Here is a 21,735-nt window from a genome sequence, read left to right as displayed (position 1 = left end):
TTGCAAGTTTGTGCTATGAGAGTTAACTCATGTATTGAGATCAAGCCAACTTGGAGCAAAATAAACCTCCTAGGGTAAAATGCACTCCCCTCTACTGCTTTGTAATATGTTGCTGTTGTTTTGTACTCACATGATGATGATGATGATGATGATGATAATAATAATAATATGTATATATTATAACTTAGTATTTTGCCTGTATTTTCCCTACACTATTTAGAGAAGTTTCCGGAGATAGAATGGAGCCCCGCATATGGTAGTTTTACTTGTCTGTTTCAATAGGGGCAAATTGGACTATTAATAGCTTATTAAGTTAAACATTAAAAATATATGAAAAGTCAGGTAGGGACAGGGCAGGGAGAGAACTGAAATACTACAGGACAACTAACCCCATAATTGTTGAGGAATACATGGAATATGAAATTGTCAAGTTTGCTAAAGATATTTTACATTTTTTTCCAAACATCCACTGTGGTCTATAGCAACCCTATTAGCATAGGATGGTTTAAAAAATATCCCAATTTTTATTCAAAGGAACCACTGGCTACTAATAAAAATAATAATGAAAAACAACCAAAAACAGTACAAAACTGTAACCAAAATGGTGCAAATAACACGAACAGTCAGCAGAAAAGGGCGTAGCCCCATGACAGCAATAGAAAGAGACAGCAAAAGCAACAATAACCAGCTAGCAGGCAAAAAAAGATAATTCAGAAAGGCCTCTCTGGGGAAGGAATTTCTAAGGGTTGGTGCCACAACTGAAAAAGCCCTACCTCTAATGGTGACTTGCTGCGAGAGACCTATAGGGCAGGACTTCTGATGTTTAACATCTTTGTAAACCACCCAGAGAGCTTCGGCTATGGGGCAGTATATAAATGTGTCCTCCCATATTACTGAAAAGAAACTACAAAGCTGTATTTTGTTTTCCTGTCATTTTTTATCGATCTTTTGTATGTTTTATTGTTTTTGCTGGTCTGTGACTTTAATAAATAATTGATGATTATTATTACTACTAATAATAATAATAATATAACAGAGTGCATAGTGAAAAGGATATATGGGGGAAGGTAATTAACAATATATGCCTTGGTAGTTGTATTGTTATGTACAGTTTATTTCAGTAATTTATCACTTCCCCAATTATAATTAAAACCATTAATACCTGTATGTAGTTCCATTGCACGTCTAATGAGTTAGCATTTTCAATTCCAGAATATATAGAGCTTTCAAAATCCATTTCTTTTTATCAGGTGTTGTTCCGGGATTCTGCTGTCTGTCTACCGCCCAGAGAGCTTCGGCTATTGGGCGGTATAAAAATGTAATAAATAAATAAAATAAATAACCAGGTTTCGCAGAGGTATTGCAGATTCATCAGGAGCTTTTTCATATAGGAGTTTTGGGAAACAGAGCAGCTTTGGGACACAGGGGAGGCTATAGATCAGGCAGTGGGAGGAATTAGCAAACCTCCATGCGAGAACAGACTGTGCCTTACACCAGCATTCCCCAATCTGGTGCCCCCCAGGTGTGTTGGACCACAACTTCTAGCATGCCTTGTCGACAGGGCAGATGAAAGGAAGTAGTTTTTCACAGAGCACATAGTTTAACTATAGATTTTGCTATCACAAGTCATAGTGACGGCCACCAATTTGGAAAGCTTTAAAGGGAGATTGGATAAATTCATGAAGGAGAAGGCTATCAATGGCTACAAATCCTGATGGCTGGATGCTACCTTCAGAATCAGAAGTAGTATACCTGACAGTTGCTGGGAAACATGGGTGAACTGGTACTGCAGTACTCATTTCCTGCTTGTGGGTTTCCTGTAGGCTGCTGATTGGGCCCTGTGCGAACAGAATGCTGGAACAGATAGACCCTTGGTCTGATCCAGCATGGCTCTTCTTATGTTCTTATCTGGAGGGCACCTTGCACTTATTCTTTGGGATCTTCAGCTTCAACCTTAGTATGCTAAAGTAGGAATTTACTAATAACAGTCCCACCATCTCTATCTGCAGAGCTCATCTGTTTACCTTTGACATTTATCGCTATTTTACTTTTGAAGCATTGTGTGTTTGTTTTCCTCTTAATAGAAAACATTGTTGATTATCCCTGGATAATTAGGTTGAGCAATGCCATTTTCCTGTTCAATTTAAGCATTGCAGCATGCCTAGAGATCATTTCTCCATATAATATATGGCTAGCTGCAATAATTCTGCTGCAAAACAAAACAAAAAAGCTTGACGGAGCTTATAACTTGAGTAAGATTGAGTGAGATAATGGAAAGAAGAGTAGGAGCATAGGTATTACGGTGCCAATGTAGAAATAGCTACCAGGGCCCCCAAGTGTTTTCAAAACTTTAATTGACATTCTAGTCTATTTTAAGAAGAGGTAAACAGAAAATAAGGGGCACGGTATATAATGATATAAGGAAGAGTCGGGAGTGATCATTAATATTGTACTCCTAAAATCATTCAAAGACAGAAAGTTCATTTCATTTCAGTACAGTTTACTTGGTTCTGATTGCAGTTTTAATATTCTACTGGAATACTTGTTGCTTGTCATTATCTATTTTCTCGCTCTGGTGCAGCACATTACCAAAGGATAATTTGCACATGGCATGAAATCAAGTCAGATTTTTTAAAATTAGAGTCTTCTGGGATAGATTTTGTGATGTGTAACACTTCATTAAACATGAAGAACTAGACCTATCAGCAGTGAAGAAGTGGTTTTACTCATTCTAGGTTTCAACCAAGAATTTCTGAATTACTGGTATTTTCAATGCCTAGTTGGTTCTAATTTAATGTTGATAGTAGTAATACTTGTAGAATCTTGTACTGCCCTCTGAGAAAAGGGCACATTTTATAAGACTGTCTGTATTGTTTACTTCAGGGTTCCAATGAACTTGTTCACAGCCTCTAAGTGTAGAACTAGACTTTGCTCTGCACTTGGGGCTGCTGTCAAAAGTGGTAACACACGTTTAATCATATTTAACTCGTGTTATGATATCATGTAGTCCACATGCTGGCAAGGGGAATACTACCTGCTTCATGTTGTCTCCATGACTGTTGGGAATAACTGTGTGACCAGTACAACCTGTGAAGCCGGTAGTACTCTGCCTAAGGAGGAAATGCTGCCATTTCCCCCAAAGATAGCTTGATGTATTGGCAGTCTGTGTTGAAACAGGCATTGCCTTGCAGTTATCCCCTTTTTTCATGAGTCATACAGCTATGATGAGAAGAGAGACTGAGTTGTTCCCCCACCCAACTCCTAAATTTGGCACTCGTGTCCAATTAGGAACAGTATAAGCAAGACAAAAAGAATACAGAGTGTGTCTGAACACTCTTGGGGCAGAAGCAGAGGGTTGCTTAGTTGGTGAAAGTAACTTCATAAATCTATAATATAGAGATTGCTGATGCAAGGGCTTCCCCGTTAATCTGTTTGATGTCCTTCAGAGGAGGTGTTGATTTCCGAGAATGGTGAATAAGGGGAAAGATCACACTGTATTTTTTAAAAATCTCTTAACATTTTCTGAGCAACAGCTGACCTTCTTATGTGGATGTTCTGCTTTAAGATTTATTTCACGCTAGCTCTGAGCACATTTGGTCTGAGCAGTTGCTTCATTTGGGAAACTGGCATTAAATTCTGATGTAGCATTTTCTTTGGAGAAAGAAAGTCCTGTTTTTGGATGTGGGTGGGTAAGTGGGGGAGGTTAGATTAATGCCATGCAGCTAAAGGGATTTAAGCCTTCGATGTTATTAATCAGGAGTTAATCTTCCAGTTGTAACTTCAGCAACTGGCCACCGAGGAATATAGCTGCAAGACGACTTGCATCTAAATCTTAGGCCCAGAGAGAGGCAATCCTATCCCCTGACTAGTTTCATTTGAAAAGTGCTTGGGGCTTTGTAGGAGCAGAGAAGATGTGTATTGTTCCATGAATCTGAGCAGAGGATATTGAATCATGAACTCTGTGTCCAGATGCTTTTTTCTAGTCTTGCTAGCGCTGTGGGTTGAGAGGCATTATTGCCTCTGTCCACTCCCTTTTTGGTAAAATACGGACCTAGCACCAGGGCTGGTGCTGTGAATGTGAATTGAAGAGCTGGGGCCATATGCGAGGCGCCAAAGCATATCCCAGTAAATGCAATAGTGTTTCCAACTGGTCCGAACATTGAGTTCGAGAAGGTCTGATAATTCCTCTTGCTGAAGATTGTTTCTAATTTATGGTGAGTTCCCTGTCTGAAGACCAAACTTTATATGCATGAAGTTTACGCCAACTATCTATTCTGAGCCTGTTAGCCACATATCCCTATGTCAATAGAACTATGTGCAGACAGCATTCATATTTATCTGGATTTGGTGAGAGTTGCTTCCTTCTAACTATGATTACCCTCCACGGATTATCTTTCAAGACATTGATCTAAAGCGCCCTTGCAACTTAGTCTGGAAATTTTCCAGCCAGTCTGCCCACATATACCTGTGTTAAGTCATTTGTGGCTTAAAAAGAAAAGCATCCCCAGCTTTCCCTGACTGCAATACTTGTGTGCCACAGGAGGCAGAACAGTTGATTATTAAGTAGCTTGATCCAAATAAAGTTATTAGTGCTGAAAGAGAAACAGTATATTTGGTTTTCTACGAAACCTCTTTTGCAGTGTACAACTCGACGCATTCAGATGAGGGGTTTCCAGCCTAACTTTGCACTACCCAGATTTAATCAGGATTATCATTTTTATTCATCACAGTTGTATAAATAAATCTAGGTCCAAGAATTGGGGTGTTTGCCTGCTCTGGATGGGGTTGAACTCCCTCTGAAGGAGCAGGTCCATAGTTTGGGGGTGCTCCTGGATCCATCTTTGTTACTGGACGCCCAGGTGACTTCGGTGTCCCGGAGCGCCCATTAACAACTATGGTTGGTACACCAACTATGCCGGTTCCTGGATAGGGATAGCCTAGCCATGGTCATTCATGCACTGGTAACCTCATGATTAGACTACTGTAATTTGCTCTATGTGGGGTTGCCCATGTGTGTGGTTCGGAAACTGCAACTAGTGCAGAACGCAGCAGCTAGGGTGCTCACAAGGTCACCGAGCTATTCTCATAAAACCTGTATTAAAAGCACTGCTCTGTCTGCCTGTTAGGTACCGAGCCACATACAAGGTTATGTTGTTATTCTACAAAGCCCTAAACAACTTGGGACCAGTGTACCTAGCAAACCGACTTCCCTTCTACGTACCCGGACGACAGCTACGATCCTCAGATAAGGTCCTGCTGGCCATTCCGAAACAAACGGAATGCCACCACGAAGAACCTTGGCGGCGGGGCTTTCTCTGTAGCAGCACCCACCTTCTGAAAAACCCTCCCTCATGTAGTTTGGAAAATGTAACATCTTATAAACACCTCCTAAAAACATTCCTTTTTACACAGGCTTTCTCTGGATTTTAACTTACTTGGTTTTATATCGCCTTTTTAAACTTTTAATATTTTAAATTTATCTGACACTTTTGTATTTTATGGTTTTAACTGTGCACTGCCCAGAGAGCCTCAGATAATGGACAGTATAAAAATGTAATAATAAAATAAATAAATAAAATGATGTGCATGAGATTGTCCCCATTTTCTCTTTGCAATAGCCCTGTGCGGTAGCTTGGACTGGTATTGAACTATTGCACTAAAGTCAACTCTCCACTCAGCTATGAAGCCATCTGGGTAGCTTCAGAGCTGAGTGGAGACTTGACTTCAGTGCTTTCTAGTCCAAGTCCGACACTAAATTGCTATGATTCCGAAGACCTTTTCATACATTTACATGTTTAGGTATATACCAAAAAATGGAAAATCTGAAGATGGCATCATGATTGCAAGCACGTGACATACAGATACAGTATTTAACTAACTGTCAAACAAGATAATCTCTGCATGTTGTATGAAAAGGCCTTTAATATTTCCTCAGTAGGGCCTGTTGACCTACCTTCCTTCCTGTGTTAATGCCACAGTGAGCTTAATTTGGTGTTTGCTTAGGTGATCCTAATGAAAAGGAACCCATTAATAGACTAACAAATAATAGGCAGTTTAAACAAGTATTTGCCATCGTTTCATTTGTCTGTGAGACACTTGCATGGCCCCTTTTGAGGGAGAGTGTGTAATTGCTAGCTATGGCAGACATGGAAGAGGGGAGCAGCTCATGAAATAGTCATTGCATAACATCTGTGTCATGACTGCTCCCTTTGGGTCTCCTTTTCACCTCTTTCTATAAAAGGATCCCAACCATGCACCCAGTCGGCATACTGCTGCTCACTGATTCTGTGTTTCACTTACTCTTCTGGGCCCCACAGCAACCAGCCCAGCACTCTGTGCTCCACTCAATTCACCCTTTTACTTCATTGCTGCCACCATATATTTCAGTACCTTACCTCAGGTACTTCAAGAGTACAATTCAGCATAACTTTTATTTAAGAATAAGTAAGTTCATGCAGTTCAACAATCTTGTGGTTTCATTTGTTGCAATATTTGTTCATTACAATACAGTATCTCATGTATCCTTGCCTACTCTACCCACTAGTCAAATCTATCTCCTCCTTTTCCCTCTTTTCCAAAAACAATAAAACATTGATCCTGCTCTGATCTAAACCCTTTCAGCAGACAAACCCAGTTTCTCTCTCTCTCTCTCTCAACTCTCCACACACAGCTCCCTACTGCCAACTGTCAACACACTTGAATTTCACAGCCAATCAGCATCCACTCCAACATTCAGTGCACTCACTCCCCCTCCCAACAGAATTAACCACTTACCATTTGAAGTCCAAACAGCACTTGCATCCTAGATAAGTAGCAATAAACACTAAAACATTGCAGTCTGCTTTAAATCGATCCTTGTAGCCTCTGGTTCCAGACATGACCAAGTCATGGATGCAGTGGCACTGTATTGCAATGCTTTTTTCATTCTATGAGCAGAAGGATGCTCCACATGAAACCCTAGGAGAACACAATGCATTTTCTTCCATAATTGATAATGGCAATCCCTAGTATGGATGGACTTTCCATTCCTATCCAGCCTTTTTGTAAAGTGATAGAGTACCAGGGATTTTATAGGACAGCTATAAGCTCTTGCCTGGAGGAGCCCATGGTGGTGAGAACTGGAAGATGTGGAAGATTTTGACCACGTTTGCAAGCCAGTATGGTTTTATTGACTTTTAAGTGGGGGAATTTTCTGTAGCTTTATTAGCAAGCACAGATTCCTATCATATATAATTTGTGCTACAGTTAAAGACAAATATTCATACTTTGAAAGAGCAGTGTGGAGTAAGAATTTTCTGGTTCTGTTGCAGGTACTTGCAGGGATGAATGTCTACTCGGCTGAATTTGAAAAAATAAAAGAAGAATACAATGTCCGAGGATACCCAACTATCTGCTATTTTGAGTCAGTTTCTACTTATTCTACATGTAGTTTTTGCTAAAACTAAATGATTTCTTTTATGTGTTTCCCTATATCCCAAATTCTGTTTTGTTGCATTTACAGAAAGGGCAAATTCCTGTTCAACTTTGAGAACTATGGTGCTACACCAAAGGACATAGCAGAATGGCTGCAAAAGTAAGTCCCTGAAGTATATCTACTTCATCTTTGAGAATTGCATTTTTGGTAAACACTGTTGCACCTTGGAAACAGTGGCACCTTCATTACTACTCCAAAAGGCAAATAAAAGTATAGCACTGATCTAGTAAAGATAAACTTGGGCTATGATTTTCTTTCAGTTATCATGCTTTCTACTTTACATGTACTTGTACCTTGCCATTTGCAACTCTCTATTATCTTTTCTGGGCATCAGAAGGACATCACTAATCTGTGTCAAAACTTTATTTGTAAAACCTCAGACTTTTAAATGTCCATATTGTGAACACCTCCATTATTGGACAATTTCAAATGGCTCTGACAAATGGTGAGTGTTGCCTGAGTCTTTGATTTGTTCACAGGGCAAACTTAATGATGTTTGCAATGATCAACCTTAATTGAAAGGCAGTGAGATTTAAATTTTTAGGACATGATCCATAGGATGGCACTAGGTTTCTTAGTTTTATTATTTAATAATTCATTATTCATGTTCACCAGAGCCAGTAAAACATCCCATTTTTGCAAGGAACAAAATGAAGCAAACACAGGTCTAGATTTGGATATAAACACCTTTCAGAGAAGGGTCTAGCCCATGCAGAACTGATTGGCAGATGTATCTTCTAGGAAATGTTGGGTTTGGACTGTGAATAAGACAAATTACACCAAAAAATGGTGTAATTTTTTGGTGTAATCCCCCGGATTATACCATTTTATAACATGTGTTTAAAAAGTGTATGTTGTGTTTTTGGTATTATGTTGCTAAGAGAGTTTGCTTGCCCCACAGTGTATGAGCCATTTGAAGTTAACAGATAGCATTTGGACATCGCCTGGACTCAGTGTTCCTATGAATTGAATATGTTCGTATATTTAGGGCAGCATCCAATAAGACAGGACCAGTAGCATAAATTACGTTGTGCTAGTGTAAAGGACCTCTAGCGCAGCACCAACAGTGTGGTGCAGAGAGAGCCAGTGTGGTGCAGTGGCTAGAGCATTGTACTGGGATTCAGGAGATCCGGCTTCTAGTCCCCACTCGACCATGGAAACTCACTGGGTGACTTTGGGCCAGTCACAGACTCTCAGCCCAATCTACCTCACAGGGTTGTTGTTGTGAGGATAAAATGGACAGGAGGAGGATTATGTGTGCTGCCTTGGGTTCCTTGGAGAAAAAAAGGTGGGACATATATTTAGTCAGTCAATCTATCAGTCAGCTGGTGTGACAGGATTCCTGTCACACCAGTTAATGCAATGGCATTGTGTTGTTTCTGTATTTTTGATGGTTTTAAATTTTGTGTACTTTTTAATGTTCACTGTTTTTAACTTTTGTAAACCGCCTAGAGAGCTTCGGCTATGGGGCGGTATATAAATTTAATAAATAAATAAATTAGAGGTCCCTTGCTAGCACAGTGGTAGCTCAACAGGCCTTACTGAGGAAATACTAATGTGATGGTATAGCCATAGCTTGTGCAATGACATTATGTTAGAAGTCTCTTACACTACCACAACATAATTTATGCTATTGCTTGTGTCCTATTGGACACTACTCTCTCTCTCCTGCCAGACTTGCTTCGAAACTATTTGTTCTGCAGGAAGGTGGGGGCAGTGTATTGTTCTGTGGACCGCATAGGTTGATCTGATGTGTTGGAGGGGCTGGTGGATGATGACGACGATGAAGATGATGGCACCACTTAGGAAAAGAGTTATAAAAATATTTAGTGACTTATCCAGATTAAAACATGCAATAAAAACTTCAAATTAGAGGTTTCGGGGTAGGGCTGAAATTGAGAAGATAGTAGAATTGCCTTAGACAATTCCATGCGTTCATGACTGAGCTGAGTTTTGCATGGGCGGCATGTTAGCTGCTGTGCTATGAAAGATTGGTAGCCTTGATTGCCTTTGATCCCTCACAAATGTCTGATTCCACATGTATAATTGGGTTTCCCCACTTAAATCAATTTCTCATCTCCTATATCTCATCTCACATTACATGGAAGTGTATGTACCCCTGTATGACTGTCTTCAGTCCAGTTTTAGGTATACCCATGAATGAACAGAGTTGTGTAGCTATCGATTCTATGTAAAATGTTGATAATTTTTAAGTGAAAACAGTGGCAATGGCTCATGTGGAAGCTATTTTAGTGGCCTAGATCATTGGGGGCTGGGGCAAGTGTCTTGTGACCCATAGTTTGCCCTAAAAATGCTTTAGAGATTGGAAGTGTGTAACAGAGCTTGGAGAGGTCTTGATTCAGGAACATCATATAGCATCCAGGCGGCTTTCTCTTATGGTATAGAATACTAAGTGCATTGGAAACCTACTGTGTGAATCAAAGAAAGAAATCTTGACCTTAGCATTAATGCCTCTTTTGCTTTATTAAGAAAGTAACAGCAAGTGCAGAGAGAGAGAAAGAGAGAGAGAGAGAGAGGAAAGAGAGATTCTTTCTTCCCTCTGAGCAATGATGTATGCCTTCATCACCTGTACTTTTTCTTTGCCTTTTGGCTCAGCAAGGATGCCCTTATCTCTTGGCTACCACATGTGAAACATTAGAAGTGTCTAGAGTTTTTTCTTTTTCTTCCCTTCAATCTGCCTACATTATAGTCTGATAATCCCTGTAATATGCAGTGCTTTTATATCGGTGCTGTGACAGCTACTGAATGCAGCTACTGAAGGCAAAGCAGAACAGCTGCAGACTCTTCCCAATGATAATCTCTCCTAACAAGCCACTCTGGGCTTTGGCTGATATTTCAGCCATCCAGAGCTAAAGACAGCTGTTTGTCTTCAATTAATTTCCAATGCACGCTTAATAGTTTCCCAAAAGGCAAAGTGATGCAGCAGCTTTTCTTCCCTCCCCTAAAAGAAATCAATATCAGGGGTAGCACAATTCATATTCAGAAACTGTCCTATAGTTGGAAGCTACCCATAATTGAGGTTGCAGTTATCATTTGTATATAGTGTAAGCCTGGCCACATACTCACAGTAATAGCAATGAATTACTCAAAGGAATCTATAGTATGAGTGGTCCAGTGCTCTGTGGCAATGGTTCAGGAAGGCCTGAAAAGTGTAATTGAAGAATGGTAGGACATATGTAGGCACTATATGGGAAATAACAAAACTAATTAAAAAGAACAAGAAGAACAAATAACTTTGCCAATTAATTCAGCCTCCTGTTACAGGCTGATAGTGGGTTTTAAAAAGGAAATAATGCCTCTTTCAGCTCTGATTCTCAAAGGACTTGTGAATGCAGGACTAGTACAAGTGAGTGAAGAATCCATGTTGTTTGGGCTCTGTCAGTTCAGACAAAAGACAGATTCTGGAATTCCTCTTGCGCAAGAAAGATGAACAGAGAAAGTACCTCAATCAAAGCACAATTTAGAGAGAGCCCAGGTTTCTATTGTCTACATGCAGAATTTTCAAGTCCAGGTGCAATTTTTTTGTTTGTGGAAAGCACCTGTTCTTAGAGGCAGATGCAATGAAAGAAAAAGAAAGGGAAAAAGGAAAATTCCACAGGGCTGGGAATTGAAAATTGGGCATGTTCCGAGTCCTTTTCTGTCAAGGCTGTTTTCAAAAGTTTTGAGTTGCCATGTCGCAGCCCAGACTGGGGATTTCTTTTTGCTGCCTTTTTTTTAAAAAAATTGCACCAAAAAGAGCCTCTTAGTTCTGCCAGCCTCCACCTCATATATGACATCCCCCTGCCCTTGGCTCGAGAAGGTATCTTGTGTATGTCTGATACTATGTTGAGAGCTTTGCACCAGAGCACCCGCACAGTAAATAGCTAAGGAAACTGATGCCATCATTCCACACTCACTGCCCCAAATTCCATGTACAAAATCCCTAATCCCTCAAAATTTTGTCTGAACGTGTTAATACCATAATTTTTCAAAACGTCTGGATATGTCTGCTTGGGAATTCGAAAATGGAGCACTTGAAGTTCCAAAAATATCCAACTTTACATGGCTGACTCTATTTACTGCCTGCTGCCTTCCAGAGCTTAAAATATGAAAAACCAAAGTTTGAAGTCTTTTTGTATGTCCCTTTGTAAAAGTCAGCATGCAACACCTCATCAACACCACTGCTACCCAATTTGTGAAAGGCCCTTGCCTGAGACCATGGAGATCAGCTGCCACTCAGCATAGCCAGTATCAGGCTAGATGGTCAAAAAGTCTGACCTAGTATTAAACAGCTTCCTATGTTCCTTGTATTATTCCAACTCCACTGTCAGCCATCCCCAAGGCTTCCTGCTTCCTTAAACCCCTCTGCCCTTTCTTTGTTGCTGCCCCTTATTCATGGGACTCCAGCCCAGAACATCTGTGTGGTGCTGCCTCCCCTGTCTCCTTTCAAATCTCTTCTCAGAATTCACCTTTATTTTGGCAATCCCTTAGCTCATACTCATAGTATGCCTGAATATATGTTGTAGTAGTAGTAGTTATGTGCCTTCAAGTCGACTTTGACTTATGGAGACCCTATGAATCAGCAACCTCCAGTTGCATCTGTTGTAAACCACCCTATTCAGATCTTGTAACTTCATGTCCATATGAAGTTTATGGAGTTAATCCATCTTTATGGAGTTAATCCATCTTTTGTTTGGTCTTCCTCTTTTCCGTCTACCTTCTGATTTTCCTAGCATTATTGTCTTTTCTAATGAATCATTTCTTCTCATTATATCTCCAAAGTAGGATAGTTTCAGTTTCAGTATTTTCACTTCTAGTGAGAGTTCTGGTTTAATTTGTTCTAGAACCCACTTATTCATCTTTTCCACAAAGCTCTCCTCCAACACCACATTTTAGATGAGTTAATCTTCCTCCTATCCACTTTGTCAGTATCCAACTTTCTCATCCATACATGGAGATTGGAAATACCATTATCTGAATAATCCTGACTTCGGTTTCCGATGTTACATCTTTACTTTTAAGGATATGTAACTGGAATGCATATTCTTTCTCTGTTTACCCTTTGTTTCCTTCTTCCTCTTCTTTTTCTGAGGCAAGGGTGGGCAACTTTTGGCCCTTCAGGTGTTTTGGCCTACAACTCCCATCATCCCTCTCCATTGACTATGCTGGCTAGGGCTGATAGGGACTGTCGAACAAAACATCTGAAGGGACACAGGTTGTCAACTCCTGCGCTACGTCCTCTCCCAGGTCTAATTCAAAATTGTAAGCTCCTGAGGAGCAGAACCTGTATATTGGATGTGTGTGTGTTTTAAATACCATGCACATTAATGGTGCTCTTTAAATAACATGAGAGGTCTCTTCTCGCTTTCACATACTCAAGTTATTTTTCTCTACATTATTCCTTAATTATTAGCTATTTAACTCATTGCATTAATACTTATTGCCTGCAGTTCCTCTGCCATTGTGAACTGTATCCCAAGCTCAATTTGAATAGCATACTAAAAGAGATGAAATATTTACTGAACGTCATTACAGTGCTCTAAAGAGAATGCAGAAAGTAGTTTAAAAACAGGTTTGTTTACAAGAAGTAATGTATGTGACAGTTTACCTGTAGCATTACAATAGAATTAACTAAAATTAAAATTATTCATGCTAGGTTCATCTTTTTTACGCTGCTCTTTTTAATGGGGAATTACTTGCTGAGTGTTGGCTCTGTTATCTCATCGCATGTCAAGCATGCTGAAGAGCATCCCTTTCCTCCCCCTCCTGCAAATGTCTGTACTCATTGCCTCTTACTCTTCATAAATTTCCCAGCTGTTTCTGGTTGTGAGACTCATAAGTGCATTTGTATGCCATTGCCTTTTGTCACTTCTTGGTTCCAATTCAGGAAAAGTCCATTGGTTTGCTTAGTATTAAGGGTTCTACATAGGAGTTGTGCAAGAGATAGGTGCACTTGTACATGTCTTGCAGCTTGTCCTGGGCTCTGCTTCTATGCTGTCATCAACACCTATTATGTGAAGTGCCTAAAACATCTAGTTCTTGTGCACTACTTATAAAAAGAAAATTGTAGGAATCCCTGTCTAAGCCTCATAAGCTAAAACTCACCAACACAATAGAAAAGGTAGATGAGCACATGATGAGGTATGGAAGATTGGTTTCTGTAGCTTAAGAGGTTTTAGGAGAAAAGTGAAGTTTTCAGAAGAATAGTTAAAAGCTTTTAAAAAGGTAAAAGATCCTTAAGGGGCTATAGAACCTTGGGACACAATGGGCCAGTTTATATGTAACGCTAAGCCGCTATGGGTTAATTAACCTGCGGGGCTTTATGGCATGCACTGGCCATTATTTTAAATAAGCAAGCCACGACACATGAACCCAGGTGGCATGAGTTATGCAAGGGTGCACAGTGTGAAGCCCCACAAGTTAATTAACCCATGGTGGCTTAGCATTACATGCAAACCAACTCAATGCAAGGTTCTACAATGTTTAGGGATCTACACTACTGCTTTAAAGCACTTTAAAGTGCTTTATAACAGTTTTGACAACTGTTGGGGCCCAGGACACACTGCATATACAGGTTTCAAAACGTTTTCAAAGTGCTTTAAAGCGCTTTAAAAGCAATAGTGTAGATCCCCTACTGGTGTAGTTTAATTAGGACTTCATCATCCTGTCCGTGACTTCAGATAATAAAGGTGTCATCAATAAATCTCAGGAAAAAGAAAGGCTTTTGGAGACAGAAGCTGAGAAATGTTGTTCTAAGTCAGTCATTAGAGCAAGAGACTGTTGAGTTTGTATTGAACCTGTTGATTAATTCTATCACCAGAGGCTTGAATTGTGATAAAGCACTTTTGTTGATCTATGGCCCAGTTCTCACATAATGACTAACTATTGTTTAAACAACCCCATAGCTTGTTGGGCAATGTGGCAGCTAGCAAGCATGCTGCTTCAATTCATAAACAACCCAGGAATTCCCTGTTCCTAAGTTTTTTGATGCAACATCCAACCCTGAAACTCCAGGTTGTTGAGGGACAAACAGCCCAAAGTTTGAGACCATGGTTTGTTGTTGGGTTAAAACTTTAGGTTCTTTTCCCCTCAACAACCCAGAATTCTGGGTTCACATGTCACATCGAACAACCCAGGAATGGTGTTTTCTGGAGTTGTTTATAAAAGTGGATGCAAAGTGGAAGTGGTGTACCAGCGGAAGTGCACATACTTGCTCCGTTGGGGTTAAACAAGCCATTAATTGCTGCTAAGTGCCATGCAGGTCTACTTATGTTAATTGGCTTACCTAGCACAAAGACATTTGTGTTATCAGCTGGAATTGTTTTGTAAATGGCTATGATTAATAATATGATTATCACTGTCAGTACTTTCTGCATTTAATTTCCTTCTTTCCTCACTGTTTACAATCCCCACCACCATATGCACTATATGGTACAGCCAGGCTAAAGTGTTGGACTGGGAGTCTGGAGATCCGGGTTCTAGTCCCCACTCGGCCATGGAAACCCACTGGGTGACTTTGGGCTAGTCACATACTCTCAGCCCAACCTACCTCACAGGGTTGTTGTTGTGAGGATAATATGGAGAGGAGGAGGATTATGTACAGCGCCTTGGTTCCTCGGAGGAATAAAGGCGGGATATAAATGTAATAAATAAATAAAACTACCTGAAACTCTCGATAACACTCCATGCATCTGATGAAGTGGGTGAAGGCTTATGCCAGAATGAATGGAATTTGGGGCTCTTGCTGTGAAAAAGGTTCAACAACCCTGCCCTAATCCTTATAGTGATGCAGTAGAAAGAAAAATACTTGTTCTCCCATATTTTTAGACCCACTTTCTTACCTTGCCTATATATTCTCTCATATTTATATGTATGAATGAGTAGTATTATGAGTACATAATATACTTATATATTTAAGGGTTGTGTAGTGTAGTGTAGTGGCTCAGGAAGAACTCATTTCAGATCTCACTTGTTGAGATGTGAATTCACTGAGTGCCTTTAATCACATCAGCTTCAGCCCCCAACTGTGATAGGAGAATGATAATGCTCACCTTCCTTAGGCTACTGTAAACTTACTGAGAAAGTCTACGAAGGCATTTCAGTACTAAAGCATGATAAAAATGCTAATACTACAAGTATTAGTAGTATTTTTGCTATTATTATTTTCTGTTGAGATGTGGCTACCAATTTATACTTGTAAGGACTAGGCTGTAGGCAGTGGTCTGAGATGAGCTACAAGCTAGGAGTTGCTTCAGAGAGTCAGAGCCAAAGGGCATACCAGGAATTAGAGCCAATGGACCAGAATGGAGGAGAGGCAGCCAGAATCAGAGCAGTGGGGTGAAGCTAGGAGTGAAGGATAAATCAGGGGGCAGGACCAAGGGACAATTGAAGGTTGCAAAGGCACTCACCAGAGTTCCGGAAGACCATGTTATTGCTGCTCAGGCAAGACCTCACTGGAACAAGTAGTTCTCTTTCATGTCCTGGAGGTTGCACTGGCGAGCCTTGCTGGGCAGAGCCAGCCCAGGGCCTGGGGGTTCTTCACTGCCTAAGCAGATGGTGCAACCCATCATTTTGTGGTTCCGAATATTGTCAGTTCAAGCCCCAGTAGATTCTGGCAATACTGTAGTCATAGCTAAGCTGCTTATTTTATGTTTTTTAACCCCCAGTGTACCATAGTATGTCAGAGCATGAATTATGAGCTATAAGTCTATGTTTCAAATCTTCTCAGAGCCGTGAGCTCACAGGTCCCTCAGCATCTCCACTGGTAATACAGCCATAATGTTGTCCTATGTCACGGCTGTTGCCAAGATAATTGAGAGAATGCACATAAAATGTTTTGAGCACTTGGAAATGGCACTATACAAACACTTCATATCATTACATTATATAAATGGTGTTTTATTATTTATGCTGTTGTTTTTCTTATGTAAAGTAAGGAACTATTTACCTGGGAGATGCAAAAGGAATTGGAAACTGTCCCCAGATATGTTTCCTTAAGTATGTGTAATACCTATATAAATGGAGATATAGACACAGTTGATTTTAAAAGAGCACTCTATTCTCAGTTCCTTTATTTTTTCACTAGCTATGGATCTTCTGTTCACGATTTTCATTAACGATGGTATTCTTCAAAGTAACTGGGAAGTATTTCAGACTCTTTGGAATCCAGTCTAAAATTCAAATTATCTTAATATATTTCCCCAAACTTTGGACCCTCACTAAAGGGCCTGGATACAAAGAACTATGCTACATGCAAAATCCCTTCTTTTGTTTTATTTTTGAGGACTGAGACGCAAAAATTGGCTTTGTCATTAAACATTCATTTCTGAACTATTAGTTTTAATGGCAACTGCCCAGAGAGCTTTGGCTGTAGGGCGGTATATAAATGTAATAAAAAAATAAAAATAAAGATGCTGTAAAAAGTAAAAAGGGATACTTTAGAAGTGTTTCATTCTACTAGGCAACCAATTTGGGATTGCTCTGCTCTATAAAGCTTGATTCACTTAATGCCTGGTGATTCCTGCTCATTTCCCCATTTTTGCATCCTTTTAAGTGTTTGCTACCTCACACACACACCCCCAAGCTGGATGAAACTTTACAAAGTCTACCTATACATTCATTTTTGGCTATGCTGGGTATCATGAGATGAAGGCCGTGTGTCAATTTGACATAATTCAGAGTATTGAATAGTGTATTTTGTGTAGTTCCGTTTGTAAACAACTTTATTATTTTTTGATACTTTATAGTCTTTTTTCTACTTTATTGTCACATCTCAGTAGAAGTATTATAGCAAAAAAAGAATGAAGCTTATGAACCATGTATGCCATGTACAGCCATTTTTGTTTGTAACATAGTTATTCTGTTATTACTAATTTCAATGTCTGATGCCTCCCCCCCAATGCAATTGTCCCACACTAGTATCTACTTATCAGTATCCCCCTAGAGCAGTGATGACGAACCTTCGGCCCATGGCCCAAATTTGGTCCATGGAGGCTTCCAACCCAGCCCATCTCCATCAACCCTCCCCTGATGTCATGTCCATGCACTGTTAACATTTGTCAGGACAGAGAGAGAGAGACATGGAGCTCTTCCAAGCACCGGCGAAGCCCCTTCCCTGTGGCTTGGCATGCAGTAATTGACAGAGATGCCCAACTTGACTGGTGCATGGAGCTGCACTGGTCCTTTGTCTTGCTAGCCCAATTGGAGTGCATGAAGGAAGCACCCAACTTAGCTGGTGCTTGGAGGAACTACTTCTCTAGGCATCAGCAGAGTCCTATGTCCAGGCAGAAAGAAGCATGAAGAAAGGAAAAATGGTTGAAGTTGGGGTGGATGACATCAGGGCAGGGGCTTTGGGGGAAAGTCCCCATTCCCTTGACATCATCTAGAAGCCTTGATTGGTCCAGGAGGCAATCCCGTCCCCAGACCAAAAAAACTGAGAGGAAAAGCTGAATTTCTTGAGATCTAGTTGGCCGAGGAAGCTGCTGCTTATTTCCTACTAGTTTCTACTATACCTTACCTGTTTGCTTTTATAGTCCTCAGCCACCTAAGCCACAGACCCCTGAGATTCCTTGGTCAGAAGAGGATAATGCCGTGTATCACCTAACAGATGAAGACTTTGACAAGTTTATCAAGGAACATTCTTCTGTATTAGTGATGTTCTACGCACCATGTGAGTCTGCATTATTTTAAAGTGTTCATTCCTGGTTTTGAACCACCTGCTGGATGAACAGCAGTCAGGGAAGGGGAGGTTTACTATGTTTTGAAACTTGTAAGGACAAATCTGAATGTTGCAGGACAGATATGTTCTTCAAAAGATAATTGGCTTGAGATAGCTAACATGCAGCTGACTACAATTCAAGGGGCAGTGACTGTTCAAAGGCGTAGTTTAATTGAAATCAATATTTACCCATGTAAGGAATCATTGAGTCACCTAAGGTGTTATCAGCATCATGAGGCCCCTAATGATTTGTCTCCTCAGGAGGGTCTCATATAGACATGGTTTTCTCCATCACATCCAGAAACCAGCTCTTCAAGGTTCTCCCCCTTTGATAGAAACTGTGGGTCTAGAAACTCTGAGGAAATTCTGAACCTTCTCTCTGAGGTAGTACATTTTGTGGGGGTAGTATTATTATCACGGAATGGAAGGCTGTGAAGCAAACAGCTCCTGGTGCTGAAGTGGGTGTAGTCTTATGAAAAAGACATGGCTTTAGTCATTCCACAATGCAATTGGCATCTGAAAGACTAATTTGTCATGGGTGTTGGTAGGGAGCTGAATTTCTGACTGAGGACAGGGCTAGGAGAGGAAAAAATTCCTTTCTAGTTCCTCCCTCCCACACTAAACTGCAATTCTTGATAGGGGCAAGACTTCTTCCTCCCCCACCACCCACTTAAGAACCAAATTAGCACAAAACAGTAGTGAGTTTATTTTGTCGTAGAGGGGTTTGAGGCCCTCCTTTGCACCTGAAATTTTCCTCCTTTTTCTACTAAACTTCTCTGTGTCCCCCACCCCCATGCAAAAGACTCGTTGAAACGAGTGAACACTACTAGCTTTTATCATATTTGTCATGCCTAGGGAGACTTGAATTCTTCTGTTCTTCTCTCCTAGTCTCCACCTCATGTTTTAGGAGGATCTTTTGATAGAATCCAAACATCCATTGATTCAGCAAAATCAAGTGCTAAAGCTTTTCTTGGACTTCATTCTAATTTTACCTGTAAGTGGAGGATTGAACATTTAATGGTCACATGCAGGAGTTTCACCCTGCAGATGAAAAAACTTATGGCTCGTAGTCTAGGTGTGTGATATTGGTTTTGAATATCAGATTTCATAGGTCCACCCTAGGATCCATTTAGGATCAATCCCCAAACTCTCCAGGGTCTGGCCTGATCCTCAATTATCCTATCTACCTCCCCACAGCAACTCATAGCTTTCCTTTTCTCAAATTTACATTGGTGAGCATAATGGTGGAGACAACTCTAATTTGAAGGACATCAAGATTATGATCCTAGATGATTCTATGCTCACAGAAGCATTCAGGGCTGCTTGGAACTATGTGGAATATAGAATTTTATGGTTGGGAATGTTCCTAGACAAAACCTTCAGGTTTCACCCTACCCTACAGTTCTTCGATTGTCTACGTGATGGCTTCAGCCTCCCTGTGTCACACTGTAATACCCTTTTTCGGGAGAAAAATGTTTTTCTATGTTATTGTATTTTGTAATGTCAAAGTATTTTGTAATGTCAAAGTATTTCAGAGACGTTCTCATTCATCCTTGTGGCAATCCTGTAGAGATGATCAGATTTGATACTGATCCCATTTTACAGATGAGGATGGTGAGTTGGCTCATCATAACTTGCTCAAGGCCACCCAGAGTGATGCTGGGTGACAAGGGAGTTCAGCTCAGGCTGTCTGTTTCCAAGTCAGATACTTTTATGCAGTGCAGTGCAAACAGTTTTTATATTTGGAACATAGAAGCTACGATGTCTTTAAAGAAATAATTTCTTACGCTGATTGAGAGGATAACAGCTAGTGATTTGCTAAACAGGCAAATTTCACTCCTGTGAAGATATAGAAGCATCTTTCTACTAGAAAACCCCTACAGGCAACATTAAGTGAAGGTGAATATGCAAGATAATTAACAAAAGACAGCTATTATAAACAGCTATCTCCGTGATTAAAAGATCTTTGCCAGGCACTTTTTATATTTATTGGAAAGTCGCCTTTCAAATATTAGTAACTAAGATTATGTTGTCAAAGCAGTGTAGTAAAGACAAGGGCTTATTCTTATGTGTTTCAACCTTGGGATAACAAAAAGGTTACAAAAGCATTAGCTTAAGGACAATAAAAATCAAACAGAGGCCAAGAGTGATGTACACTAAGGTGTGAACCTAATTTCTTTTTATAAATTGGAATTTTGTTGTTAGATTTGCAGCACTGACTCTGAATTACTAGTTTGCAATTGCGTTGTGGTAATGCGCCCTACAAATGTGGTGCTTGTGGAGGGGTTGTTGGTTGTTGTTTTAGAGGAAACAGAACTGTGGTGGTCTTTTGATTACAATGTCACAGTCAGATGGGCAGAATATTAATACATCGTGAGGTGCGCTGTAATTCAGAGACATACGTCAGGGCAAGCTGTTCTTGGAATCATGCCAACAAACAGATTTTGGTATTGGAGGAAGAAAATACAAAACCGATCCCCTGCTTATAAAATACTGTAATATACTATATCATTGACTATTTGTTGTCCTTTAATGGAACCCCCAGATCTGCTCCCTGAACCAGGCTAATTCACCTTGTCTAATGGTAGGGCAAGCTTGGTTTCTGAAGGGAAAAGCTCTTCATTTTTTCCCTTTATTTCTTCAAGTATAACAGAAAAACAACTAAAGAGAAATGTCAGTTCATAACAATATTAATAAAAATTCAATACTCATAGATTAGTCTGTGGACTGTGGGAATGCTGTGGACATAATATATCTTGACTTCAGCAAAGCTTTTGACAAAGTGCAAATTTGCAGATGGCACAAAATCGGGTGAGATAGCTAATGCCCTGGAAACAAACTTCAAAGCGATCTTGATCGGCTGGAGCACTGGTCTGGAAACAACAGAATGAAATTTAATAGGGATGAATGCCAAGTTCTTCACCTAGGAAAAAGGAACCAAATGCACAGTTTCAAGGTGGGGGATACTTGGCTCAGCAATATTACAAGTGAGAAGAATCTTGGAATTATTGTAGATCACAAGCTGAATATGAGACAACAGTGTGATGTGGCAGCAAAAAAAGCAAATGCTATTTTGGGCTGCATTAATAGAAGTATAGTTTCTAAATCGCATGAGGTACTGGTTCTCCTCTATTTGGCACTGGTTAGACCTCATCTTGAGTACTGCATCCAATTCTGGGCAACACACTTCAAGAAGGATGCAGACAAGCTGGAGTGTGTTCAGAGGAGGGCAAAAAGGATGATCAGGGGTCTTGAAATAAAGCCCTATGAGGAGAAACTGAAAAAAATGGGAATAGAAGACTTTGAGAATAGAAGACTTAGAGGACATGATAGTACTCTTCAAATTTTTGAAAGGTTGTCACTCAGAGGAGGGCCAGAATCTCTTCTCAATAATTCCAGAGTGCAGGACACAGAATAATAGGCTCAAGTTATGGGAAGTCAGATTCCAGCTGGACATCAGGAAAAACCTCCTAACTGTTAGAGCAGTACAACAATGGACCCAATTGCCTAGGGAGGTCGTAGGCTCTCCCATACTAGACAAGAG

The 21,735-nt window shown here is 40.2% G+C and overlaps 1 protein-coding gene across 1 annotated transcript in view; it reads left to right on the top strand.

Annotated features, from left to right (window-relative positions):
• PDIA5 (protein disulfide isomerase family A member 5) overlaps positions 1 to 21,735 on the top strand; it is a 174,577-nt gene that overhangs the window by 87,922 nt on the left and 64,920 nt on the right. The window contains exons 9-11 of the mRNA XM_063116675.1: positions 7,311 to 7,402; positions 7,502 to 7,573; positions 18,007 to 18,143. Coding sequence (XP_062972745.1) covers positions 7,311 to 7,402; positions 7,502 to 7,573; positions 18,007 to 18,143 — 301 coding nt within the window. The remainder of the gene's footprint in view (positions 1 to 7,310; positions 7,403 to 7,501; positions 7,574 to 18,006; positions 18,144 to 21,735) is intronic.

This window comes from Elgaria multicarinata, chromosome 2, assembly GCF_023053635.1.
Source record: "Elgaria multicarinata webbii isolate HBS135686 ecotype San Diego chromosome 2, rElgMul1.1.pri, whole genome shotgun sequence".
Taxonomy (NCBI): domain Eukaryota; kingdom Metazoa; phylum Chordata; class Lepidosauria; order Squamata; family Anguidae; genus Elgaria; species Elgaria multicarinata.
This window is presented reverse-complemented; position numbering and strand designations above follow the sequence as displayed.